This window comes from Neovison vison, chromosome 1 (genome assembly GCF_020171115.1).
Source record: "Neovison vison isolate M4711 chromosome 1, ASM_NN_V1, whole genome shotgun sequence".
Taxonomy (NCBI): Eukaryota; Metazoa; Chordata; class Mammalia; order Carnivora; family Mustelidae; genus Neogale; species Neogale vison.
In genome coordinates, this window is record NC_058091.1 from 123,567,602 (window position 1) to 123,592,105 (window position 24,504).

A 24,504-nucleotide genomic window follows, 5' to 3' on the forward strand; every position below is an offset into this window, starting at 1 on the left:
TTGTATGGTGAATAACACAACACAATTAAAAAAAAAAAAAAACCAAAGGGGAAAATAGCTAGTAATTTAATATTGAGGTACAGATTCAAATTAATTAAAATGTTTTTAACTATCAGAATCTCCAGAGTGCTTTTCAATCTCATTTACATAATAAACCACTTATAGGTGAGCTAAGTTAGGAAATTAGCTAATAATCAACAAGTGACCAAAGACACAAAATTGCAGGGGAGGAAATACTATAATCCACTGATCAAGTGATAAAACAGAATGATAATCAACACTTTAGCAGGAATTCTTTTCCTTAAACCTAACCAATGGATTTTAGAATTCATATGGAACAGTAAATAAATGAAAATATCAAATAGTATTTGAAAATAGAATCAATAAAAAGATAGCAATCTTAATTAAAAAACAAAGTAATGAACATTAAAACAATACAAAAAGATATAAAACATATACAAATGAATAGAAAAGAAAATAAAGTTCAGAAATATAGGGAAAACCCCAAAGACTCCACCAAAAAACTACTAGAACTAATAAATGAATTCAGTAAAGTCACAGTATAGAAAATCAATGTACAGGAATCTGCTGAGTTCCTATACACCAGTAATAAAGTAGCAGAAAGAGAAATTAAGAAAAAAAAAAATCCCATATACAACTGCACCAAAAATAACAAAATACCCAGGAATAAACCTGACCAGACAGGCAAAAGATCTGTACACTGAAAACTGTAAAACACTGATGAAAGAAATTAAAGACCAAAAAATGAAATGACATTCCTCGCTCATGGATTGGAAGAACAAATATTGTTAAAATGTATGTATTACACAAAGCAATCTATACTTTTAATGCAATTCCTATCAAAATACCAATGGCATTTTTCACAGAACTAGAATAGTAATCCTAAAATCTGTGTGGAAGCACAAAAGACCCCAAATAGCCAAAGCAATCTTAAAAAGAAAAGCAAAGCTAGAGGTATCACAATTCTAGACTTCAACTTATATTATAAAGCTGTAGTCATCAAGACAGTATGGTATTGGCACAAAAATGGAAACATGGATCAGTGGAACAGAACAGAAAACCAAGACTAAACTAATATCATACGGTTACTTAATTTTTTAAAAAAGATTTTATTTATTTATTTGACAGAGAGAGAGAGAGAGAGCAGGGGGAGTAGGAGAGGGAAAGCAGGCTTCCTGCTAATCAGGGAGCCCAATGCAGGCTTGATTCCAGAACCCTGAGATCATGACCTGAGCCAAAGGCAGACGTTTAACAACTGAGCCATCCAGGCACCCCAGGACACTTCATCTTTGACAAAGCAGAAAAGAATATGCAAAAGGACAGTCTCTTTAAGAAATGTTGTTGGGAAAACTGGACAGCACCATCCAAAAAAAGAAACGGGACCACTTTATCACACAATACACAAAAATAAATTCAAAATGGATTAAAAACCTAGAAGTGAGACCTGAAACCATAAGAAACCTAGAACAGAACACAGGCAGTAACCACTTCAACACTAGCCAGAGCAACTTTTTCTAGATAACTTGCCTGCTGCAAGGGAAACAAAAGCAAAAGTCAACCACTGGGACTACATCAAATTAAAAAGCTTCGGCCCAGCAAAGAAAACAATCTCAAAACTAAAAGGCAACCTACAAAATGGAAGAAGATAATCTACAAATGACATATCCAATAAAGGGTTAGTATCCAAAACATAAAGTTCAACACCCAAACAACAAATTTAAATATGAGCAGAACACATGAACAGACATTTCTCCAAAAAAGACATCCAGATGGCCAAGACACATGAAAAGATGTTCATCATTACTCATCATTAGGGAAATGCAAATCAAAGATACAATGAGATACCACCTCACTCCTGTTAGAATATCCTTAAGGTATAAATTGGTAATTTGAGAAGTTTTCCACGTTTGTGATTTCTTGGTATTGGTTTACAAATGACATATCCACCTAAAGGGTGAGTATCCAAAATATGAAGTCTCTCAGTGTATAATGCTACTGCCTCTTTGAGACTTAATAAATATTGAACTGTAGCTTTTCTGTGATTTGATGTTATATATTTAACACGATCTACCAGGAATTTGTATTGTTAATCAATTTCCTGATACTGTTGATTAAACGTCTTTCCTTCCATATTGTTTTGTTACAATTTCTGTTTTAGACACCACTGAATTCTAATACATAGTGCTATGTATTTCTGAACTTTTCTTTTTTTAAAAATTTATTTCATTTTATTTTAAACTCCACATACAGTGTTATATTAGTTTTAGGTATACAATATAGCAATTTGACAGTTCTATACATTGCTCCTGCTCATCACAACAAGTGCACCCCTTAATCCCCATTACCTGGTTTTATAAATACCAATTTATACCTGTTAGAAATACCTTAAATGGCATTTATTTCAGTATTTTCTGTGTCAGAGCATTAACCTTAACACAGAAGTTACATATGCCAAATATCATTCAGTAACATTCAGATAAATTACATACTAAAAGATTCTATAGAACAATATTATAAAAGAGTATTATCAGAATTTGTAAATGTTAAGAATCAACATGTATCCTCTGAAGCTCAAATAACTAAGCCTGACCTAGACTTAATTCTACTAGAAAAATTAGTCTTTAACAAGAGTATAGCTAATTCTCTAACATCAGAATTCTAAAGGTTATCAACTAGGAATTATATATTTTAATTTTCATTATTATTTATAAAACTTGTTGCTTTCAGTAATTAGTAACCAATCAGGTGTTCAGTTTGCTCAACATTTTTCTAGGAATGCTAAAATGAATTCAGAAGATGAAGAAATTATATACAAATACAGGTCAAATATATAAAAATATAATTTTGATGTATATAATCTATCTCTCTTATTGTCTTAGTTTATAAGACTACATATAAAACATTAGTCTGTATTTTTAATCCTCCTAAATGCATCAGTGAGATTAGTTTCAGTTTACTTACTGTGTAGTATCTACATCTGCATCAGGCTTAGTGCTCAACTGTTCCAGACAGTATATAAAAATCTAAGTCAAAAATAAGAAGTTTCAGTAACATGATTCTTAGATATTAATCGATTTGGACACAAATGGAGAGGGGTGGGCAGAAGGAGAGAGAGAATATTAAGCAGGCTCCAGCACAACATCAGAGCCTGACGTAAGGAAGGCTCAGTCTCATGGCCCTTAGTTCATGACCTGAGCTGAAATCAACAGTCAGATGCTTAACCAACTGAGCCACCCAGGTGCCCCAATAATCCTATGTAAATAAAAAAACCCAAATGTATACTAAGTGATATTTATGTATGTATGTATATCTCCCAGAAGTGATAGAATAAATATCCCGTATATGTACATAAATTAAGTGCTGAAAGATTTAAAGCACCTATGTTTTGATCCAACTATAAATTCCTGAATTTTAGGAAAAAGACCTTTTCCTTCCTTTCATCCACTCGATTGCATGCTCAACTTTGTCATGTTCTGACATAGCACTAGTCCCAACCAAAGAACTTCACACTGTAGACACAATGTAAACAACTATCATGTCATTTAATTTGTGCTGTAACAGAAATATACATAAAGTAAGAGGAAAACACACAAAAAAGTATAATATAAAGTATACAAAAGTATACTTTTAAAAAGTATATAAAAGTATAAACGTATATAAAAAGAAGTATAATATAAAGGGGTATTGCTAGAACAAGCTGGAATTAATCCTACCTTGAACTTTGCTACCTTACTTGTCATAAACTATTACAGACTCAGACAAGATGAAAAAAGGATGTTATACGTATACTATTAATAGGTGGGAGTTTACCATAATTTGCTTTATTTCAGGTTTCAGGGCATCAGTGCTTTTACATATTACCTGCATGATATTGATGCTGAGTTGACAAACCTCCTCCTGTGTTTTAGGTTGTTGAAAGACCTATAAAGAAGAATTTGGTAAGTTTTTGGACTTCACTGAGAAAACAAAATTTTGTGTTTATGAAGCTTGATATAAAAAGAATCACACATGGGAAACTGCTTCCAGTGTGGGTAACCTTAATCTGAAAGGGGTAGTGATAAAGAGCTGCATTCCAGGCAGTGTTTTTGGCCTGAGAATACACTGGCATGGAGCAGCCTGACAACATTCAGGTCAGTCATTCTCTCTGTATACAAAGTGTTGATGATTCCAATTACTCTACCTATAACGAATTCACATTTTAACTTGTCAGCCTATCATGGAACCAAGATTGACACCCTATGCAATTAAATGAAATAAAACAAGCAAGCAGCTGAGGGAAAAGCTCTCTAGCGCTGAAATGACATATTTACAACTGTGATTCCCACAGGTTCCTGGAAAAGACTGAAACAGAAGTTGAATTTAATGGAAAACTTACACTGGCTTCTCCAGGCTTGCACTCTAGAACTCCTTTGAGTGACTGCAGAGAATGTACAATGCACTGCTCAAACTGATATGGCTGAAGGAAAAAAAGATATGTTATCTTAAAATTCAAAAATAAGCATTGGCTTAGATACTGAACACTGCGGTACAGATGGCCCTTCTTTTCACTACATCTGTATCACTGGAGTAAATACCCAGTAGTGCGATTGCAGGGTCATAGGGAAGCTCTATTTTTAATTCCTTAAGGAATCTCCACACTGTTTTCCAAAGGGGCTGCACCAACTTGCATTCCCACCAACAGTGTAAGAGGGTTCTCCTTTCTCCAAATCCTCTCCAAAACTTGTTGCTTACTGTCTTGTTAATTTTGGCCATTCTCATTGGTGTAAGATGATATCTCAATGAGGTGTGGATTTGAATCTCCCTGATGCCTAATGATGATGAACATTTTTTCATGTGTCTGTTAGCCATTTGTATGTCTTTACTGGGCAACTGTCTGTTCATGTATTCTGCCCATCTTTTGAGGTTATGCTGAGTAAAATAAGTCAAGCAGAGAAAGTCAATTATATGGTTTTACTTACTTGTGGAGCATAAGGAATAACATGGAGGACATTAGGAGAAGGAAATGAAAAGTGATTTGGGGGAAATCAGAGGAGGAGTCTCATGAACCATGAGAGACTGTGGACTCTGAGAAACAAACTGAGGGTTTTGGAAGGAACGGGGTGGGGGGTTAGATGAGCCTGGTGGTGGGTATTAAGGAGGGCATGTATTGCATGGAGCACTGACTGTGGTACATAAACAATGAATCTTGGAACACTGAAAAAATAAAAAAAAATTATAAAAGATATTGAACAGAAGCAAATAATGACCTAAAACTCACAATTTTACAGTTTTATTGAAAGGAAAACAGATGCCGACAATTTAACAGATAATCTCTTAGACATCAAGATTTAGATTTGGCATGTTTTACACTTGATATCTAAAAATGGGTAAATCTTGAAATTCTAAAATACATCTACTTCTAGAACAAAAGTCAGGTATAAATAAAATTTTTCTTCAAAATTCTACTGAGAGGCAAATGACCTGATGAACAGATATAACAAGTTTATATTTTATTATTATTATTTTGAGAAAGAGAAAGCATGCTCAAGAGGGGGAGGTAGGGGCAGAGGGAGAAAGAGAATCTTAAGCAGACTCCACATTCAGTGGTGAGCCTGATGTGGGGCTCCATCTCACGACCCTGAGATCATGACCTGAGCTGATATCAGGAGTCAGACGCTTAACCAACTGAACCACCTAGGTGCCCCAAGAAAATCTTATTTTTAAGAAGTTTAAAGATAAGGCCAATAAGAAAATATTTTTAAAAAGAGGTACCCCACAAATTCATATTTTAAATACTACTTCCAGGATATATTCTGAGCTCAGTCTCCTAGATCTTCTACATGTCTGGAACTGCTCAAAATTTAATGTTACTAATATTATTCGTAGGAGGTCTATGATCTTTAATTCCAAAGTCATTACAGTTATTTTTTATACACATGAAAAGAACAAATGGGAGCTCAGAGAAAAATTGATGATGAGGAGGAGGAGGAGGAGAAGGATGCTGGAGGGGAATCTGCTCCAACTAAGACAAAGAAGACTTAGTGAAAAACGTTTAAGCTGACATTTGAAGGGGAAGAGGAGTCAATCCCTTAAAAGGTAAGGGAAGGGGGCAGGACAACATGTGCACAGGCCAGCATGGGCAGAGACCAAAGGGGTTGTGGAACCACAAGAATAGCAGTGCATCACAACCACTAACTGTGAGCTTGGCAGTACAAGATGAGGCTAAGGGTCTGGGTTTCACTCAGGAGCACAAGGCTACATAAGGCTCATAGTTCAACTGAAAAGCTATGTGCAAATGCTTCAATTTTTAAAAGAGATTGGGGGAGAAAAAACAGAAGGGATACCTATATACAAAGATGATTCTTTTTTCTTCTTTTTTACAAAAAGGAACTCACACTTAATGAAAGCTAAAATATTGCCTCAACCTTAATATCATTTTAATACTCCACTTTGAAACCACAAGAGGGCGCCCTAAAAATACTTCAAAGTACCCCCAAAATAAATAAAAATAAAAGCATATAGTATGAAATACCAACTGCACAGAAGTATTTCAAGAGTCAAAAAGTTTGTTATATACCTGACCTTATCCCTCCAATCTACCTGCCTCAAAAGTTGGGAAAATCTAAGATGTTAAAATAATAATAGCATTAAATCCAAATTCAACTGTGGGGAATTACATGTTGATGTTCATATGTAGTTACTTAGATTTCTTGCATTAATAGCTGAACTAGATTTTCTTAATTTATTTTTATATTTATATGAATACAGTAAACAGGGAATACCAGAGAACTCTAGTAGTTTCAGTTAAACTGGGAGTAAAAGTACAAACATATGCTATGCTACTTCTTTTCTCTAAAAAGAAACAGTACTACTATCTCTGCATATTGTTAGGAACCACCCAATTTAGCTGATTAAAGGAGTTATCACAAATCATTCCAGTTCTTAGGAAAGAGGAAAGTTCTCAGAATTGAAAATTTTTAAAAATTAAAAAATTAAAAATTTCAGGGAAAGAAAAATATATTACTATTCTTAAAAATGTGACTTGGTAGGGCGCCTGGGTGGCTCAGTGGGTTAAGCTGCTGCCTTCGGCTCAGGTCATGATCTCAGGGTCCTGGGATCGAGTCCCGCATCAGGGTATCTGCTCAGCAGGGAGCCTGCTTCCTCCTCTCTCTCTCCCTGCCTCTCTACCTACTTGTGATCTCTGTCAAATAAATAAATAAAATCTTTAAAAAAAAAATGTGACTGGTACTTTGGAAATGTTAAGAAGATATAAATTAGTAGTGTATAATAGAATTTGAGACAATTTAAGTCATTGTTCAAAGTTTTAAGAATTTTACAGATGTTAGGTTGAAATACTCAAAGCTGGAGCTTCAACTTTTACTCATGCACTGATTCACCTTTTCTTTCTGAAGTGAGGTCCATGCTGACTAGCTTAAAATACGCTCAGCTTTATCAACACTATTATGTTAGCATATTTCTTTACCAACACCTGGCTATAAGACACAATGGCTGACACCAGAATTATAACTTTCTGTGGGTCATTCATCTACAAAGTTTAGTCTTCTACTTGTATTTGTGACAAACATGAAATTATTCTATGGTTACAGTTTCTTAATATTATAGTTAAGCTTTAAATTGACTACAAACAAGTCTATAGTGGCCATTTCAAAATATTTTCAAAAAGGTTTAACTACTATAATCAAACAACCAAACTTAGATATGGCAGCCACCACATAAGCACACGGTGGGACCCACATGTGGCAGTTACCATGTAACATTCACCGGGACCCAGATTCAGTTGCTATCACATAAGCACTAAATGGGACCCAGAGAGGTAAAGTGACTTCTTTAAGAGTGTATGGCTATTGGATCACCTGACTGGCTCAGTCAGAAGAGCATGCAACTCTTGATTTTAGGGCCCTGAGTTCCGGCCCCATGTTGGGTGTAGAGATAAATAAATAAACTTAAAAAAAAAAAAAAAAGATTGCATGACTATTATGTGACAGAACTAAGGACTAAACCGGGATTCTGTTCCCTTTCTGTTGACACAGTATGTTTAGTCACCAATTCTGTTTTTTTTTTTTTTTTTTTTTTTTTTTAGATTTTATTTATTTATTTGAGAGAGAGCACGGGTGAGAGGGAAGAGGAGGAGAGAGAACCTGAAGCAGAGTCCACACTGAGCACACAGAGCCAATCAGAAACATGGCATATTAATTTTAGAGTCATCATCTGTTCAGATGAGACTCTTAGATTTTCAAAATTATTTTGAAAATAGTTTTCATGATATACCATGTTTTCACATCTGTTTCATGGATTCCCACAATGATCCTGTAGGTGGGTGTATCAGTTAAATTGACATTCAGATGCTAAAACATCGAAGGCCTTTAGACAAGGTGGGCATTTCTTTTTTCTCTAACATTAAAGAAACAGAACTAGTGTGGCAGCTTGGTGATGCAGTCAATACGAAAGGCTCCTTCTGACTTTCTTCATTGTGATCCTTATTGTGGCTTCTGTCTCTGGATGGCCTCATGATCACAAGAAGGCCACTGTAGTTCCAACTACCCTGGCCTTATTCCTGTCATGGGAAAAGTCCAGCACTTTCTTAGGCGCAAGACACAGCTGACCAGTCTTCCTACATCTAGTTGACTAGAATTTATTCACATTCCCATCCCAGTGGAGGCTGGAAAAATGCAGGTTTTTGTTGTTGTTGTTGTTGTTTTGCAGAGCACATTGTTAATCCCAACAGTTTCTGCTTTAACTTAGAAAGAAAAATGGAGAAAATGCATCTGGGGAATGCAGTCAGGTTTCTGCCTTCATCTACAAAGTTTAGTCTTCTAACTTGTATTTGTGACAAACATAAAATTATTCTATGGTTACAGTTGCTTAATATTATAGTTAAACTTTTTAATTGCCTGCTTGATCTATGTATGTATCTGGATAGGTTTGCTGTTATTGTTGTTTGTTTTGTTTTGTTTTGGCTTAGAGGCCAGCACCAACATTTCTTTCTATTCTATTTTTCTAAAAAATACAAGTTACTGGGTAACTTAGAATGAAGCACAGTCCATTTTAAAATGTAATGCAGATAACAGTGACACACAATGAAGAGTACCCTAAAAGAAATCACAGTTTTTATTAATTTTTAAATATTTGTGGTTAGTGTTAAGCAAAATTGACTCTGAAAAAGAAAACATTAAGAAGTTTATTTTTCTATATATATATAAATTACATATGTAATTTATATATATTTATACATGTATTTTTATATATTTTCTATTTTTATATATTTTTATATATAAAAATATTTATATTTTCTATTTCTACTATTATTTCTATTTCATTATTTTTTTCTATTTCTGAAAATGATATAGAATTACAATGCAGAGAATATATGCTTATTTTTTAGTTAACATATAATGTATTATTTGTTTCAGGGGTACAAGTCTGTGATTAATCAGTCTTACACAATTCACAGCACTCACCATAGCACATACCCTCCCCAATGACCATCTCCTAGCTATTCCATCCCTCCCATAGCCTCCCCTAGAATATATGCTTATTAATAAAATAAATCATTATTTTGAATATAAATATACACTAATGATTAATCACTGAAAAGAATTTAAACTTACAAGAGAAGTCAGTCCTTCATTATCTATAATCCAGTCTTCCTTTTCAGCTAACCTCTTTATTTCTAAAGAGAAAATAAGCACACAAATACTTTCTATTATAATTATCTAGTTGAACTTTGCAGAGATAAAAATCTGTAAATATTATGGGTTTTCATCGTTTTATATGGGTTTGTAAAAAAATGAAAGATAGGTAATAATATAAAACATAATTCTGGTAAACTCAAGGATTTAAATATGTATTGTTTTCTGGATTTTTTTTTCATAAAACATTAATGTAAATAAATTTAGCCCAATTTGGAAACTGCTAGGCTAGGCTTAATGACAACTTCAGATAATGGTTTATTACTTATTCAAAGCACTCTTGAAAATAGTTAACATGTACAAAATAAACTATAAAATATTTTTTTCCTAAAATATCTGATGAAAAATTTATATTGTTTTAATCTTAGATACTTAAAAAATTTTTTTTAATATTTTATTTATTCATTTGAGAGAGAGAGAGAGTGAGAAGGAGCATGAGAGGGAGGAGTCAGGGAGAAGCAGACTCCCCGTGGAGCTGGGAGCCCGATGTGGGGCTCAGTCCCAAGACTCTGGGATCATGACCTGACCCAAAGGCAGTCACTTAACCAACTGAGCCACCCAGGTGCCCCTAATCTTAGACACTTCTGATGATTTGCAAAGGAATGCTACCTGTCCCAACCTTTAGCATTTCAGGCTGTCTCAGGTCCTAGTGGGAGCAGGTAAATTCAGAGGACACTGCTGTTTCTCACCTGGATTCTGTTCCCTTTCTGTTGACACAGTATGTTTAGTCACCAATTCTGTAGAGATGTGACCTTTTTTTTTTTAGATTTTATTTATTTGAGAGAGCGAGCACGGGTGAGAGGGAAGAGGAGGAGAGAGAACCTGAAGCAGAGTCCACACTGAGCACACAGAGCCAACGTTGGACTCGATCAATCCCACAACCACAAGATCATTACCTGAGCTGAAACCAAGAGTTGGATACTTAACCGACCGGGCTGCCAAGGTACCCTAAGATGTGACCTTCCTACTTGAAAGTCCTGGTGACAGACACTTATGGCTTATGTTATATATAATGATGTTCTTGACTGCCTTTGAAAATATTTAATATCCAAATTGCTGCTTTATAAAGATAACCCTTTTTTTATGATTATATGCACAAAATCCTGAAAATTCTAAAATATATAAAGAAAATGTGCATCACTTGTAATTTCTACTATACAGAAAACCACTGTTAGTCTTTCTTCTGACTTTACACTGGTATTTCTAAATATTTAAAATATACATACAGGACGCCTGGGTGGCTCAGTCAGTTAAATATCTGCCTTTGGTTCAGGATCTTAGGATCAAGTCCCACATCGGACTCCTTTTCAGCGGGAGCCTGCTTCTGCCTCTGCCTCTGCCTACTGCTCCCCCTGCTGGTCCTCTCTCCCTTCCTCTCTTTCTCTGATAAATAAATAAATAAATCGTTAAAAAATAGAGTATATTATGCTGAGTGAAATAAGTCAAGCAGAGAGAGTCAATTATCATATGGTTTCACTTATTTGTGGAGCATAACAAATAGCATGGAGGACAAGGGGCATTAGAGAGGAGTAGGGAATTTGGGTAAATTGGAAGGGGAGGTGAACCATGAGAGACTATGGACTCTGAAAAACAGTCTGAGGGGTTTGAAGTGGCGGGGGGGTGGGAGGTAGGGGTACCAGGTGGTGGGTATTATAGAGGGCACGGCTTGCATGGAGCACCGGGTGTGGTGAAAAAATAATGAATACTGTTTTTCTGAAAATAAATAAATTGGGAAAAAAAATATAGTATACAACTTTTCAAAATTGGACTCAAATTATATACATTTTATAATATACTTTTTCTACTTAACATTTGCCATAAGGATGTTCTTATATCCTGAAATATTTTCAAGTATATCCATATTAATTTATGCATGGTCTGGCATCTCAGGTAAATAGATTTGGAAAGATATTTAGAAAAGGAAAAAAATCCTATTGAGCAGCTATTTGTGATCTAAAATATTCAATTTCCCATAAAAGTAATTCTGTCATTTTCAAGGATTAGAAGATAGAAAGAGGTGGCATATTTAGATAATCATTACCTAGCAAATGTCATTAATTTTTCTTAACATACCTTCTGCTGTGTGTTGCAATGTGACCATCACACAACGTACTCGGAGATCCAAAATGAGATCCTGGATAGTCTGTAACATGTCATTAGGAATTTCAAGGGCAGTCAACGATTCATAAGTAAGCCTGTGAAAGAGACACAATAAAACAAAAATGAGCAGAGTATGATATTGAAGCAATTCCTGTCATCAGTTTGGCCAGGCTACGGAGGTTATAAGCTACAATATTATACTGAAAGCCTAGGGAAAGTAAAACCATAACAGGAATCATAATACAGCACTAATACCGAATTAAACAATAAGAAGATCCTCATTCAGTATGACATTCTCATCAAACATAAGCACCAGGAAGGTTTAGCTTAGATGCTTTATGGTACAGAGGAAATCCTGGAGGCAAGAAGACAGAGTAAAATTCTTTGTTCACTATATTAAAAAATCTTATCCCAAATTGAATGTGTTGGTATTTCCTTTTTCCCTCAAAAAGACAAAAAAAATTTACCCCTTTTCAGAAGAATGAGTCCATATTTACCTTATAGTCTGGATGACATGAGCAAGCCACTGTCCTGAGAGCTCAGATTTCACCTCCCAGCCTCCATACTGCCTCACTCCACACTCTGGGATGCTGAGTGGGAGCAGGGCTCCACGGATCAACTTCACAAGACACTGCATTACTTCTTGAATCATTTTCTAGATAATGATGAGAGTAAAACTTCATTAAAAGTCATTAATTTGACTAAATCAGCTAACGGAATCTGCCTGAACAATGATAAATAGTTTGAATGTAAAGTTTTCTAGTAACTTTGGTCGAGAAAATCTTACCCTGTGAAAAAGTCTACATACTTATCCTTAACTTACCTTAAAATCATTTTGTCTTTGCCTTACATTCTTTGATCTTTCAATCTGGCCTGATTTCTCTGCAGTCTTAAAAATTAAAAAAGCAAAATCAAATATATTAGTTGTCTTCAGATACCAGTTGTATATAAAGAGACCATAAGATAAAGTTGTAGCTTGACTGAAAGGAATGTTTAAGACATAATCTAAGTTTCTGATTTAAAAACAGACTTATAAAAATTTTCTTATTCCAAAAAGAAGTTATTCATCTTCTTAAAACCTTTAAATACAATTTCCATAAATAAGTCTAAGAATTAAGTTGAAATTACTTTTTTTGTAGGTGAATTTCATGTGTCATATTCATTAATAATTGTTTATGGTTAAACCTAAATCATACCCGGGATAAATTTCTCAATACTATTTCTCATTAGATAGTATAGAAAAAAAAGGAAAAATACACTCTTGATTAACATCTAGGAATCTTGGGCTACCCATTCCCTTCCTTTAAGCATTTATAAATAAGCATTATACTTGGCATTTTATTTTTAAAAAATTATAAATCACTGTTCTTTTAGGGACTTTATAGTTTAATTCAGGAGAGAATACATTCTAGAATTCTAAAACGAAATTTTTATGTATTTACTGCTAGACATGTTTTCCTCTGATATTTCTTTCTCCTTAAAGTAGTGTGTGGAACACTACATTGATTGAAAGAGAAATATATTCAATTGGATTTTAGTTAACTTTTTACTCCCAAATTTTCAAACAACTAATATAAAATGTCTGAGAACAGAGGGTGAACTTGGAAAACTTTTGAAATAAAGAAATAATAAAATGGTCCGGTAAAAACAAAAATTCTGATACTTCACTAACATAATGTGAAATTATCCTTTAAAGGTAAAATGCTTATGAATTATTCACTAGATACATGTCAAGAGAACTTTCAAGTTGACAACTGACTTCAAGTTAATTTTAAAATACAAATAATGTTCCATATATTTTTGGTATAAGCCAGAGAAACAGTCTACAGAGTTCACTATTATGATAAGCATTACTAACATGAATGAGCAAAAGAAGGGTAAGGATTGCTGAATGTTTTCAACAAAAACATCAGACATACCTGTTAAAAAGTGGTCAACATATGCATATATACATACCTCTTCAGGCTCTAATTTATATTTATTGTATAATTTTATATTAAATTATATAGCTTTTATAATTTTTTCTTTATAGAAATGTACTTCTGCTCTTAAAGAATCGAAGTTTAATTTTTAAAAAAACTAAGCCTAAAATTCACCTCAGTAATAATTCAATAAGCAAATTCTTAAATTCATTAAGAAACAACACTCAAAAGTCTTTATAAATGAGGATTTCACTTAGAAGCTGATGTTTTTGTCCCTTTATTTATTTATTTATTTTTAAAATATTTTATTTATTTACTTGTCAGAGAGAGGAGAAAGAGAGCATGCCAGCACAGGCAGACAGAGTGGTAGGCAGAGGCAGAGGCAGGGGGAGAAGCAGGCTCCCTGCCGAGCAAGGAGCCTGATGTGGGACTCAATCCCAGGACACTAGGATCATGACCTGAGCCGAAGGCAGCTGCTTAACCAACTGAGCCACCCAGGCGTCCCTGTCCCTTTATTTTTAAAACAAATGAGAAGTAAATGAAGTGTTTTAAAGTGACAGTGAGAAGTGACTATAGGGTCTGGTATTAGCACAGTCAATTATAAGGATGTTGCACTCACCTAGGTGAGCAATCACAGCAACTAAGGCGAAAGGAGGTAAGTCATGAACTTGTGCGGATGGCTCAGACACAAGATTCCAAGGTAGAGGCAACTGAACCTGTCAATTCTACTGGGTGTTTCAGCGAGAAAGGAAAGATGTCAAGAGTGACTCCCATCTGAGTCATGACCACTCAGTTAAGTCCAACTGGCTCTGAATGTCTAGTTAGCCTACTTTCTGTTTCTGTCAAAGTGTGATGCTCTGATTCAAAGTTAACACTTCAGGCAATATAGTGGCCTAGGTGTAGAAAAGCAAATGAATGGCCCCAGGCTTACAAGGTGATATATTAGCTATTCTCTAATTAATGCAGTTTGCCATGTCCTAGTCTTAGGCACTTTTTTTCTCTATACACTCTCACTAATTTATTCTCAAAGCTTCACATATCATTTTGGTCTAGTGTCTTCCTATTTTGGATTTTGTACTCAATTCCAACATGTGTGTATTTGGGGGAGGAGTTTTCCCTCAAGAACAAGGAATTCTCCAGACACCAGTTGGGTGTCCTCAATTCAACTCAATTCTGACACAATGTACCTAGAGAAAACATCTGATCCCACAAGTTAAAGGCCCAGTCCTACAAGATCTGCACCCCCCAACACACAGGTAGATGCCAATCTAGAGACCAGGTTGTCACTTGTGCTTCTGATCTATTGGCTACAGATCAGAGGCTCTTGTAATTCCCTGCATGGGTTCAATTAACTTGTTACAACAGCTCACAGAACTAGGAAATACGTTTACCCACTAGATTACCAGTTTATTATAAAAGGATAAAACTCAGAAATGGTTGGGGCAAGGTATAAGGAAAGAATGCAGTGCCTTCCATGCCCTCTCCTTGCATCTCCACACATTCACCAACCTGGAAGTTCTCTAAACCCTGTCCTTTGGGTTTTTATGGAGGCTTCATTGCAAAGGCATGACTGATTATATCACCAGCCATTGGCAACTGATTCAACCTCCAGCTCCATTCCCCTACTTAGAGGTCTGAGGGTTAGACTATAAATTTCAACCCTCTACTTGTGTAGTTGGTGATCCAAGCAATCAGCACCCCATCCTTGGGTGGCAATGGAGGTCATGTTATTAACAAAAGACACATTATTAACAAAAAATTTTCCTCATTTAAGGAAATTCCCAGGGTTTTAGAGCTCTGTGCCCCAAACCAAAAGACCATATATATTTCTTATTATAAATCACAAGGTCACACTTCCAAATTTATATCTCTACCCCAAATCTTTCCTCTGAAGCCCAAATCTGATTTTCAGATTGTCTACTTCATGTCTCTTCTTGAATAACTCACAATAATCTCAAACTAAATACATTAAAAGTAGAAAACTGATATTTTCCTTCAAGCATGTTCTTCAAGTCTATCTGGCTTTGTAAATGTCACACCTACTCATTTGAGAGTCCATTTGGTAGCTCTATGTTAACTCTTGCCCTCATCTTACTCATCTAATCCATCAGTAAGTCTGGTCAACACTACTTCCAAAATACAAATGAAATCTATCATTTTCTCTATCATTTTCACTAACAAAACCTTAATCCAAACACTATCATTTCCTGCCCAGACAGCTTTAATAGTTTACCCACTCTGCCTTTTGTTCCCTGCCAATTCATTCTTGAACAGATAACCAGACTGGTCTTTTTAAAACCAAAACTCTGATCAGGTTACTCCACCAGTTAGGGTCTATGGGTGGCTTCCCACCATACTTGGAATACACATTCTTTACCACTGTCTGTAACAAAGCCTTGTCAGTTGGTCCCTGCTTCCTCCTCTAGCCTCATCTCCCACTTCTCCTGATACCCTAAACCACAGCTCAGTATACTCTGAATGTTTTTACCTTCTTTCTGTTTTTCAAATATGCCAAGCTCCTTTCCTTGGCTTTGCAATGTGCTGTTGTTTCTTCCCAATACATTCTTTTCCCTGATTCTTTGTGTGGCTGTTTCCCTCTTATGTTTCAAGTTTTGGTTTCAGTGTCATCTCCTTAGAGAGATCTTTCCTGACCTCCATCCCAATGATATTCTTTATCTTAGAACCCTACTTGTTTCTTTTATAGCTATTAGCAAAATTTAAGGTAAAATTTTTTTTAAAGATTTTATTTATTTATTTGACAGAGAGAAATCACAAGTAGGCAGAGAGGCAGACAGAGAGAGAGAGAGAGAGAGAGGGAAGCAGGCTCCCTGCGGAGCAGAGCCCGATGCAGGACTCGATCCCAGGACCCTGAGATCATGACCTGAGCCGAAGGCAGCGGCTTTACCCACTGAGCCACCCAGGCGCCCTTAAGATAAATTTTTTAAAAATTGATTTTGGTTCTGTCCCTCCAGGAGGGGAGATGTCATATTTATCTTGGTCACTATTTTATATATTTATATATTTTAGAATTTACATTATATGTGTGTTACATGTACATACATGTATATGTAGTGTATGTACATGTATCAGTACCTGTCACATAGTGTGTTCAGGATATTTGGTGAATGAAGGATCACCCAGGGTTAGCGTTCCTCAGGACCTCCTGGGATATATTTTAGTAAGCATACTGCTAGGATAATTTGAAGGTCTTCTTTAAAAAAAACTTGAACTCCTACATCTCCACAAGGCTAACTGGCCCTTTGAAGGAGATCTGCCAGGCATAATCCTGTGATATATTCCTAAAAAGTCCAACAGATTTACTGCTTCTCCTGGAGATTTAAAATAACAAAAGGGATAAGCAGAGGTTTAAGAATTCCCTGTGAATATTGAGGGTTGGGAGGACTCCTGTAGGTGTGGAATTCGGATGTTGCTAAGGAACCCAGCACCCGCTGTGATATGAAAAGGCACAGAATGACACTGGAATTCTATACTGTAAAACCTAAGTTAAGGACCTTGTGATGGTTAATTCTACCTGTTAACCTGAGTGGGCCACAGGGTGCTCAGATATTTATTTAACATTACTCTGGGTATGTCTGAGAGAGTGATTTTGGATGAGATTAACATTTGAATTGGTAGGCCAAGGAAAGCAGATTGTCCTCATTAATGAGGGTGGAACCCATCCAATCAGTGGAAGGCCTGACTAGAACAAAAAAGCTGACCCTCCTTCCAGTAAGGGGGTAACTCCTCCCGCTTCACTGCCTTGAATGGGGACATTGTACTGAAACATTGGTACTTCCTGGATCTCGAGCCTCTTGGTTTTCAGATTGGAACTACACCATGGGCATTCTTGAGTCTCCAATTTGAGGACTGCAGATTCTGGGACTTCTTAACCTCTATAATCAGGTAAGCCAAATTCCTTTTGTAAATCTTTCTCTTTATACACAGTTGGAAGCAGAATCAACATCTTCTTCGTTCTATTTCTCTGAACTCTAAATGACAGTGCTAGTTTAGTGTGCTATGGACAAAGGGATTGAGCTCTGAAATAAAGGCATAATTTGTTTCAATAATGAGTCAAGCCAGCATAAAACTGTAAGTATACTGATAACAGATGGTACTTTTCTTTTTTTTTTTTAGTGTTTTTTTTTTCCCAATTTATTTATTTTCAGAAAAACAGTATTCATTATTTTTCCACCACACCCAGTGCTCCATGTAAGCTGTGCCCTCTATAATACCCACCACCTGGTGCCCCAACCTCCCACCCCCCCGCCACTTCAAACCCTTCAGATTGTTTTTCAGAGTCCATAGTCTCTCATGGTTCATCTCCCCTTCCAATTTACCCAAAAGCACATACCCTCCCCAATGTCCATAACCCTACTCCCCTTCTCCCAACCCCCCTCCCCCCAGCAACCCACAGTTTGTTTCGTGAGATTAAGAGTCACTTATGGTTTGTCTCCCTCCCAATCCCATCTTGTTTCATGGATTCTTCTCCTACCCACTTAAGCCCCCATGTTGCATCACCACTCCCTCATATCAGGGAGATCATATGATAGTTGTCTTTCTCCGCTTGACTTATTTCGCTAAGCATGATACGCTCTAGTTCCATCCATGTTGTCGCAAATGGCAAGATTTCGTTTCTTTTGATGGCTGCATAGTATTCCATTGTGTATATATACCACATCTTCTTGATCCATTCATCTAAGGATGGACATCTAGGTTCTTTCCATAGTTTGGCTATTGTGGACATTGCTGCTATAAACATTCGGGTGCACGTGCCCCTTTGGATCACTACGTTTGTATCTTTAGGGTAAATTCCCAGTAGTGCAATTGCTGGGTCATAGGGCAGTTCTATTTTCAACATTTTGAGGAACCTCCATACTGTTTTCCAGAGTGGTTGCACCAGCTTGCATTCCCACCAACAGTGTAGGAGGGTTCCCCTTTCTCCGCATCCTCGCCAGCATCTGTCATTTCCTGACTTGTTGATTTTAGCCATTCTGACTGGTGTGAGGTGATAGCTCATTGTGGTTTTGATTTGTATTTCCCTGATGCCGAGTGATATGGAGCACTTTTTCATGTGTCTGTTGGCCATCTGGATGTCTTCTTTGCAGAAACGTCTGTTCATGTCCTCTGCCCATTTCTTGATTGGATTATTTGTTCTTTGGGTGTTGAGTTTGCTAAGTTCTTTATAGATTTTGGACACTAGTCCTTTATCTGATATGTCATTTGCAAATATCTTCTCCCATTCTGTCAGTTGTCTTTTGGTTTTGTTAACTGTTTCCTTTGCTGTGCAAAAGATTTTGATTTTGATGAAATCCCAAAAGTTCATTTTTGCCCTTGCTTCCCTTGCCTTTGGCGATGTTCCTAGGAAGATGTTGCTGCGGCTGAGGTCGAAGAGGTTGCTGCCTGTATTCTCCTCAAGGATTTTGATGGATTCCTTTCTCACATTGAGGTCCTTAATCCATTTTGAATCTATTTTTGTGTGTGGTGTAAGGAAATGGTCCAATTTCATTTTTCTGCACGTGGCTGTCCAATTTTCCCAACACCATTTATTGAAGAGGCTGTCTTTTTTCCATTGGACATTCTTTCCTGCTTTGTCGAAGATTAGTTGACCATAGAGTTGAGGGTCTATTTCTGGGCTCTCTATTCTGTTCCATTGGTCTATGTGTCTGTTTTTATGCCAGTACCATGCTGTCTTGATGATGACAGCTTTGTAATAAAGCTTGAAGTCCGGAATTGTGATGCCACCAACTTTGGCTTTGTTTTTCAATATCCCTTTGGCTATTCGAGGTCTTTTCTGGTTCCATATAAATTTTAAAATTATTTGTTCCATTTCTTTGAAAAAGATGGATGGTACTTTGATAGGAATTGCATTAAATGTGTAGATTGCTTTAGGTAGCATAGACATTTTCACAATATTTATTCTTCCAATCCAGGAGCATGGAACATTTTTCCATTTCTTTGTGTCTTCCTCAATTTCTTTCATGAGTACTTTATAGTTTTCTGAGTATAGATTCTTAGCCTCTTTGGTTAGGTTTATTCCTAGGTATCTTATGGTTTGGGGTGCAATTGTAAATGGGATTGACTACTTAATTTCTCTTTCTTCTGTCTTGTTGTTGGTGTAGAGAAATGCAACTGATTTCTGTGCATTGATCTTATATCCTGACACTTTACTGAATTCCTCTGTAAGTTCTAGCAATTTTGGAGTGGAGTCTTTTGGGTTTTCCACATAGAGTATCATATCATCTGCGAAGAGTGATAATTTGACTTCTTCTTTGCCAATTTGGATGCCTTTAATTTCCTTTTGTTTTCTGATTGCTGAGGCTAGGACTTCTAGTACTATGTTGAATAGCAGTGGTGATAATGGACATCCCTCCCGTGTTCCTGACCTTAGTGGAAAAGCTTTCAGTTTTTCTCCATTGAGAATGATATTTGCAGTGGGTTTTTCATAGATGGCTTTGATGATATTGAGGTATGTGCCCTCTATCCCTACACTTTGAAGGGTTTTGATCTGGAAGGGATGCTGTACTTTGTCAAATGCTTTTTCAGCATCTATTGAGAGTATCATATGGTTCTTGTTCTTTCTTTTATTGATGTGTTGTATCACATTGACTGATTTGCGGATGTTGAACCAACCTTGCAGCCCTGGGATAAATCCCACTTGGTCGTGGTGAATAATCCTTTTAATGTACTGTTGAATCCTATTGGCTAGTATTTTGGTGAGAATTTTTGCATCTGTGTTCATCAAGGATATTGGTCTATAGCTCTCTTTTTGGATGGGATCCTTGTCTGGTTTTGGGATCAAGGTGATGCTGGCCTCATAAAATGAGTTTGGGAGTTTTCCTTCCATTTCTATTTTTTGGAACAGTTTCAGGAGAATAGGAATTAGTTCTTCTTTAAATGTTTGGTAGAATTCCCCCGGGAAGCCATCTGGCCCTGGGCTTTTGTTTGTTTGGAGATTTTTAATGACTGTTTCAATCTCCTTACTGGTTATGGGTCTGTTCAGGCTTTCTATTTCTTCCTGGTTCAATTTTGGTAGTTTATATGTTTCTAGGAATGCATCCATTTCTTCCAGATTGTCAAATTTGTTGGCGTAGAGTTGCTCATAGTATGTTCTTATAATAGTTTGTATTTCTTTGGTGTTAGTTGTGATCTCTCCTCTTTCGTTCATGATTTTATTTATTTGGGTTCTTTCTCTTTTCTTTTTGATAAGTCAGGCCAAGGGTTTATCAATTTTATTAATTCTTTCAAAGAACCAGCTCCTAGTTTGGTTGATTTGTTCTATTGTTTTTTTGGTTTCTATTTCATTGATTTCTGCTCTGATCTTTATGATTTCTCTTCTCCTGCTGGGCTTAGGGTTTCTTTCTTGTTCTTTCTCCAGCTCCTTTAGGTGTAGGGTTAGGTTGTGTACCTGAGACCTTTCTTGTTTCTTGAGAAAGGCTTGTACCGCTATATATTTTCCTCTCAGGACTGCCTTTGTTGTGTCCCACAGATTTTGAACCGTTGTATTTTCATTATCATTTGTTTCCATGATTTTTTTCAATTCTTCTTTAATTTCCCGGTTGACCCATTCATTCTTTAGAAGGATGCTGTTTAGTCTCCATGTATTTGTGTTCTTTCCAAACTTCCTCTTGTGGTTGAGTTCTAGCTTCAGAGCATTGTGGTCTGAAAATATGCAGGGAATGATCCCAATCTTTTGATACTGGTTGAGTCCTGATTTAGGACCGAGGATGTGATCTATTCTGGAGAATGTTCCATGTGCACTAGAGAAGAATGTGTATTCTGTTGCTTTGGGATGAAATGTTCTGAATATATCTGTGATGTCCATCTCATCCAGTGTATCATTTAAGGCCTTTATTTCCCTGTTGATCTTTTGCTTGGATGATCTGTCCATTTCAGTGAGGGGAGTGTTAAGGTCCCCTACTATTATTGTATTATTGTTGATGTGTTTCTTTGATTTTGTTATTAATTGGTTTATATAGTTGGCTGCGCCCACGTTGGGGGCATAGATATTTAAAATTGTTAGATCTTCTTGTTGGACAGACCCTTTGAGTATGATATAGTGTCCTTCCTCATCTCTTATTATACTCTTTGGCTTAAAATCTAATTGATCTGATATAAGGATTGCCACTCCTGCTTTTTTCTGATGTCCATTAACATGGTAAATTCTTTTCCACCCCCTCACTTTAAGTCTGGAGGTGTCTTCGGGTTTAAAATGAGTTTCTTGGAGGCAACATATAGATGGGTTTTGTTTTTTTATCCATTCTGATACCCTGTGTCTTTTGATTGGGGCATTTAGCCTATTAACATTCAGGGTAACTATTGAGAGATATGATTTTTGTGCCATTGTATTGCCTGTAAGGTGACTGTTACTGTATATTGTCTCTGTTCCTTTCTGATCTACCACTTGTAGGCTCTCTCTTTGCTTAGAGGACCCCTTTCAGTATTTCCTGTAGAGCTGGTTTGGTGTTTGCAAATTCTTTCAGTTTTTGTTTGTCCTGGAAGCTTTTAATCTCTCCTTCTATTTTCAATGATAGCCTAGCTGGATATAGTATTCTTGGCTGCATGTTTTTCTCGTTTAGTGCTCTGAAAATGTCATGCCAGCTCTTTCTGGCCTGCCAGGTCTCTGTGGATAAGTCAGCTGCCAATCTAATACTTTTACCATTGTATGTTACAGACTTCTTTTCCCGGGCTGCTTTCAGGATTTGCTCTTTGTCACTAAGGCTTGTAAATTTTACTATTAGGTGACGGGGTGTGGGCCTATTCTTATTGATTTTGAGGGGCGTTCTCTGAGCCTCCTGATTTTGATGCTCGTTCCCTTTGCCATATTGGGGAAATTCTCCCCAATAATTCTCTCCAGTATACCTTCTGCTCCCCTCTCTCTTTCTTCTTCTTCTGGAATCCCAATTATTCTAATGTTGTTTTGTCTTATGGTGTCACTTATCTCTCGAATTCTCCCCTCATGGTCCAGTAGCTGTTTGTCCCTCTTTTGCTCAGCTTCTTTATTCTCTGTCATTTGGTCTTCTATATCGCTAATTCTTTCTTCTGCCTCATTTATCCTAGCAGTGAGAGCCTCCATTTTTGATTGAATTTCATTAATAGCTTTTTTGATTTTAACTTGGTTAGATTTTAGTTCTTTTATTTCTCCAGAAAGGGCTTTTATATCTCTGGAGAGGGTTTCTCTAATATCTTCCATGCCTTTTTCAATCCCGGCTAGAACCTTGAGAATTGTCATTTTGAACTCTAGATCTGACATATTACCAATGTCTGTATTGATTAGGTCTCTAGCCTTCGGTACTGCCTCTTGTTCTTTTTTTTGTTGTGAATTTTTCCGCCTTGTCATTTTGTCCAGCTAAGAGTATATGAAGGAGCAAGTAAAATACTAAAAGGGTGGCAACAATCCCAGGAAAATATGCTTTAACCAAATCAGAAGAGATCCCAAATCGTGAGGGGGGATTTCTCCCCCCTCACGATTGGGTGAGGGATCTCCTCTGATTGGGATCTCCTTTGATTGGGATTTCCCAATCTCTTCTGATTGGGATCTCTTCTGATTTGGGGATAAAAAGAGGTTCAAAAAGAAAGAAAGAAAAAAAAGAAAAAAAGAATTAAAAAAAAAGAGATTGAATTAAAAATTCAATCAAGAATTTAAAAAAGAATTAAGAAAAAAAAGATTGAAGAGTTTAGGATCTCTTCTGATTTGGGGATAAAAAGCGGTTCAAAAAAGAAAGAAAGAAAAAAAAGAAAAAAAAATTAAAAAAAAAAGAAAATGACTAAACAAAAGTATAAAAAAGAAAAATATATATATATTAGATAATCTAGTTAAAAAACGTTAAAAAAGAAAAGGGTAAAAGTTATAAAAAATTTTAGCAGAAGAAGAGAAAAAAAATGAAAAAAAAAAATTAAATTAACTGCAAGACTAAAATATCACAGGCAGAAAGCCATGAGTTCCGTGGTTTGTTTTCTCCTCCTCTGGAATTCTGCTGCTCTCTCCTTGGTATTGAAACTGCACTCCTTGGTAGGTGAACTTGGTCTTGCCTGGATTTCTTGTTGATCTTCTGGGGGAGGGGCCTGGTGTAGTGATTCTCAAGTGTCTTTGCCCCAGGCGGAATTACACCGCCCTTACCAGGGGCCGGGCTGAGTGATCTGCTCGGCTTTGCTTTCAGGAGCTTTTGTTCCCTGAACGCTTTCTGTAGAGTTCCGGAGGACGGGAATACAAATGGCGGCCTCCTGGTCTCCGGCCCGGAGGAGCCGAGAGCCCGGGACCCGCTCCCCTGTGCGCCCTCAGCGAACAGCTCCCAGTAACTCGCGTCTGCCCAACCTCCGGCAGCGCTCCGAGCTCACCGAGCCTGCGACCGGTTCAAGGCAACTCCGAGCTGCGAGCTTACTGTCGGCTCTGTCTCTGCAGCCGGCTTTCCCGTTCCAATATCCGCAAGCTCTGCGACACTCAGACACCCCCGATCCTTCTGTGACCCCGCAGGACCTGAGGTCACGCCGACCCCGTGTGGGCTTCGCCCCGGTTTAGCCTCCGGAGCGATGTCCCTCAGCGGAACAGACTTTTAAAAGTCCTGATTTTGTGTTCCGTTGCTCCGCCGCTTGCCGGGAGCCGGCCCCTCCCCCCGGGGTCTATCTTCCCGTCGCTTTGGATTCACTTCTCCGCCAGTCCTACCTTTCAGAAAGTGGTTGTTTTTCTGTTTCTAGAATTGCTGTTCTTCTTCTCTTCGATCTGCCGATGGATTTGCAGGTGTTTGCAATCTTTAGATAAGCTCTCTAGCTGATCT

The 24,504-nt window shown here is 36.9% G+C and overlaps 1 protein-coding gene across 2 annotated transcripts in view; it reads right to left on the reverse strand.

Annotated features, from left to right (window-relative positions):
* Positions 1-24,504, reverse strand: part of EXOC2 (exocyst complex component 2) — a 295,982-nt gene that overhangs the window by 94,856 nt on the left and 176,622 nt on the right. For both annotated transcript variants that reach the window (XM_044257816.1, XM_044257809.1), the window contains exons 14-20: positions 12,634-12,699; positions 12,308-12,465; positions 11,784-11,905; positions 9,630-9,691; positions 4,397-4,477; positions 3,883-3,942; positions 2,983-3,044 (exon numbers count right to left, since the gene is read on the reverse strand). In XM_044257816.1, coding sequence (XP_044113751.1) covers positions 2,983-3,044; positions 3,883-3,942; positions 4,397-4,477; positions 9,630-9,691; positions 11,784-11,905; positions 12,308-12,465; positions 12,634-12,699 — 611 coding nt within the window. The remainder of the gene's footprint in view (positions 1-2,982; positions 3,045-3,882; positions 3,943-4,396; positions 4,478-9,629; positions 9,692-11,783; positions 11,906-12,307; positions 12,466-12,633; positions 12,700-24,504) is intronic.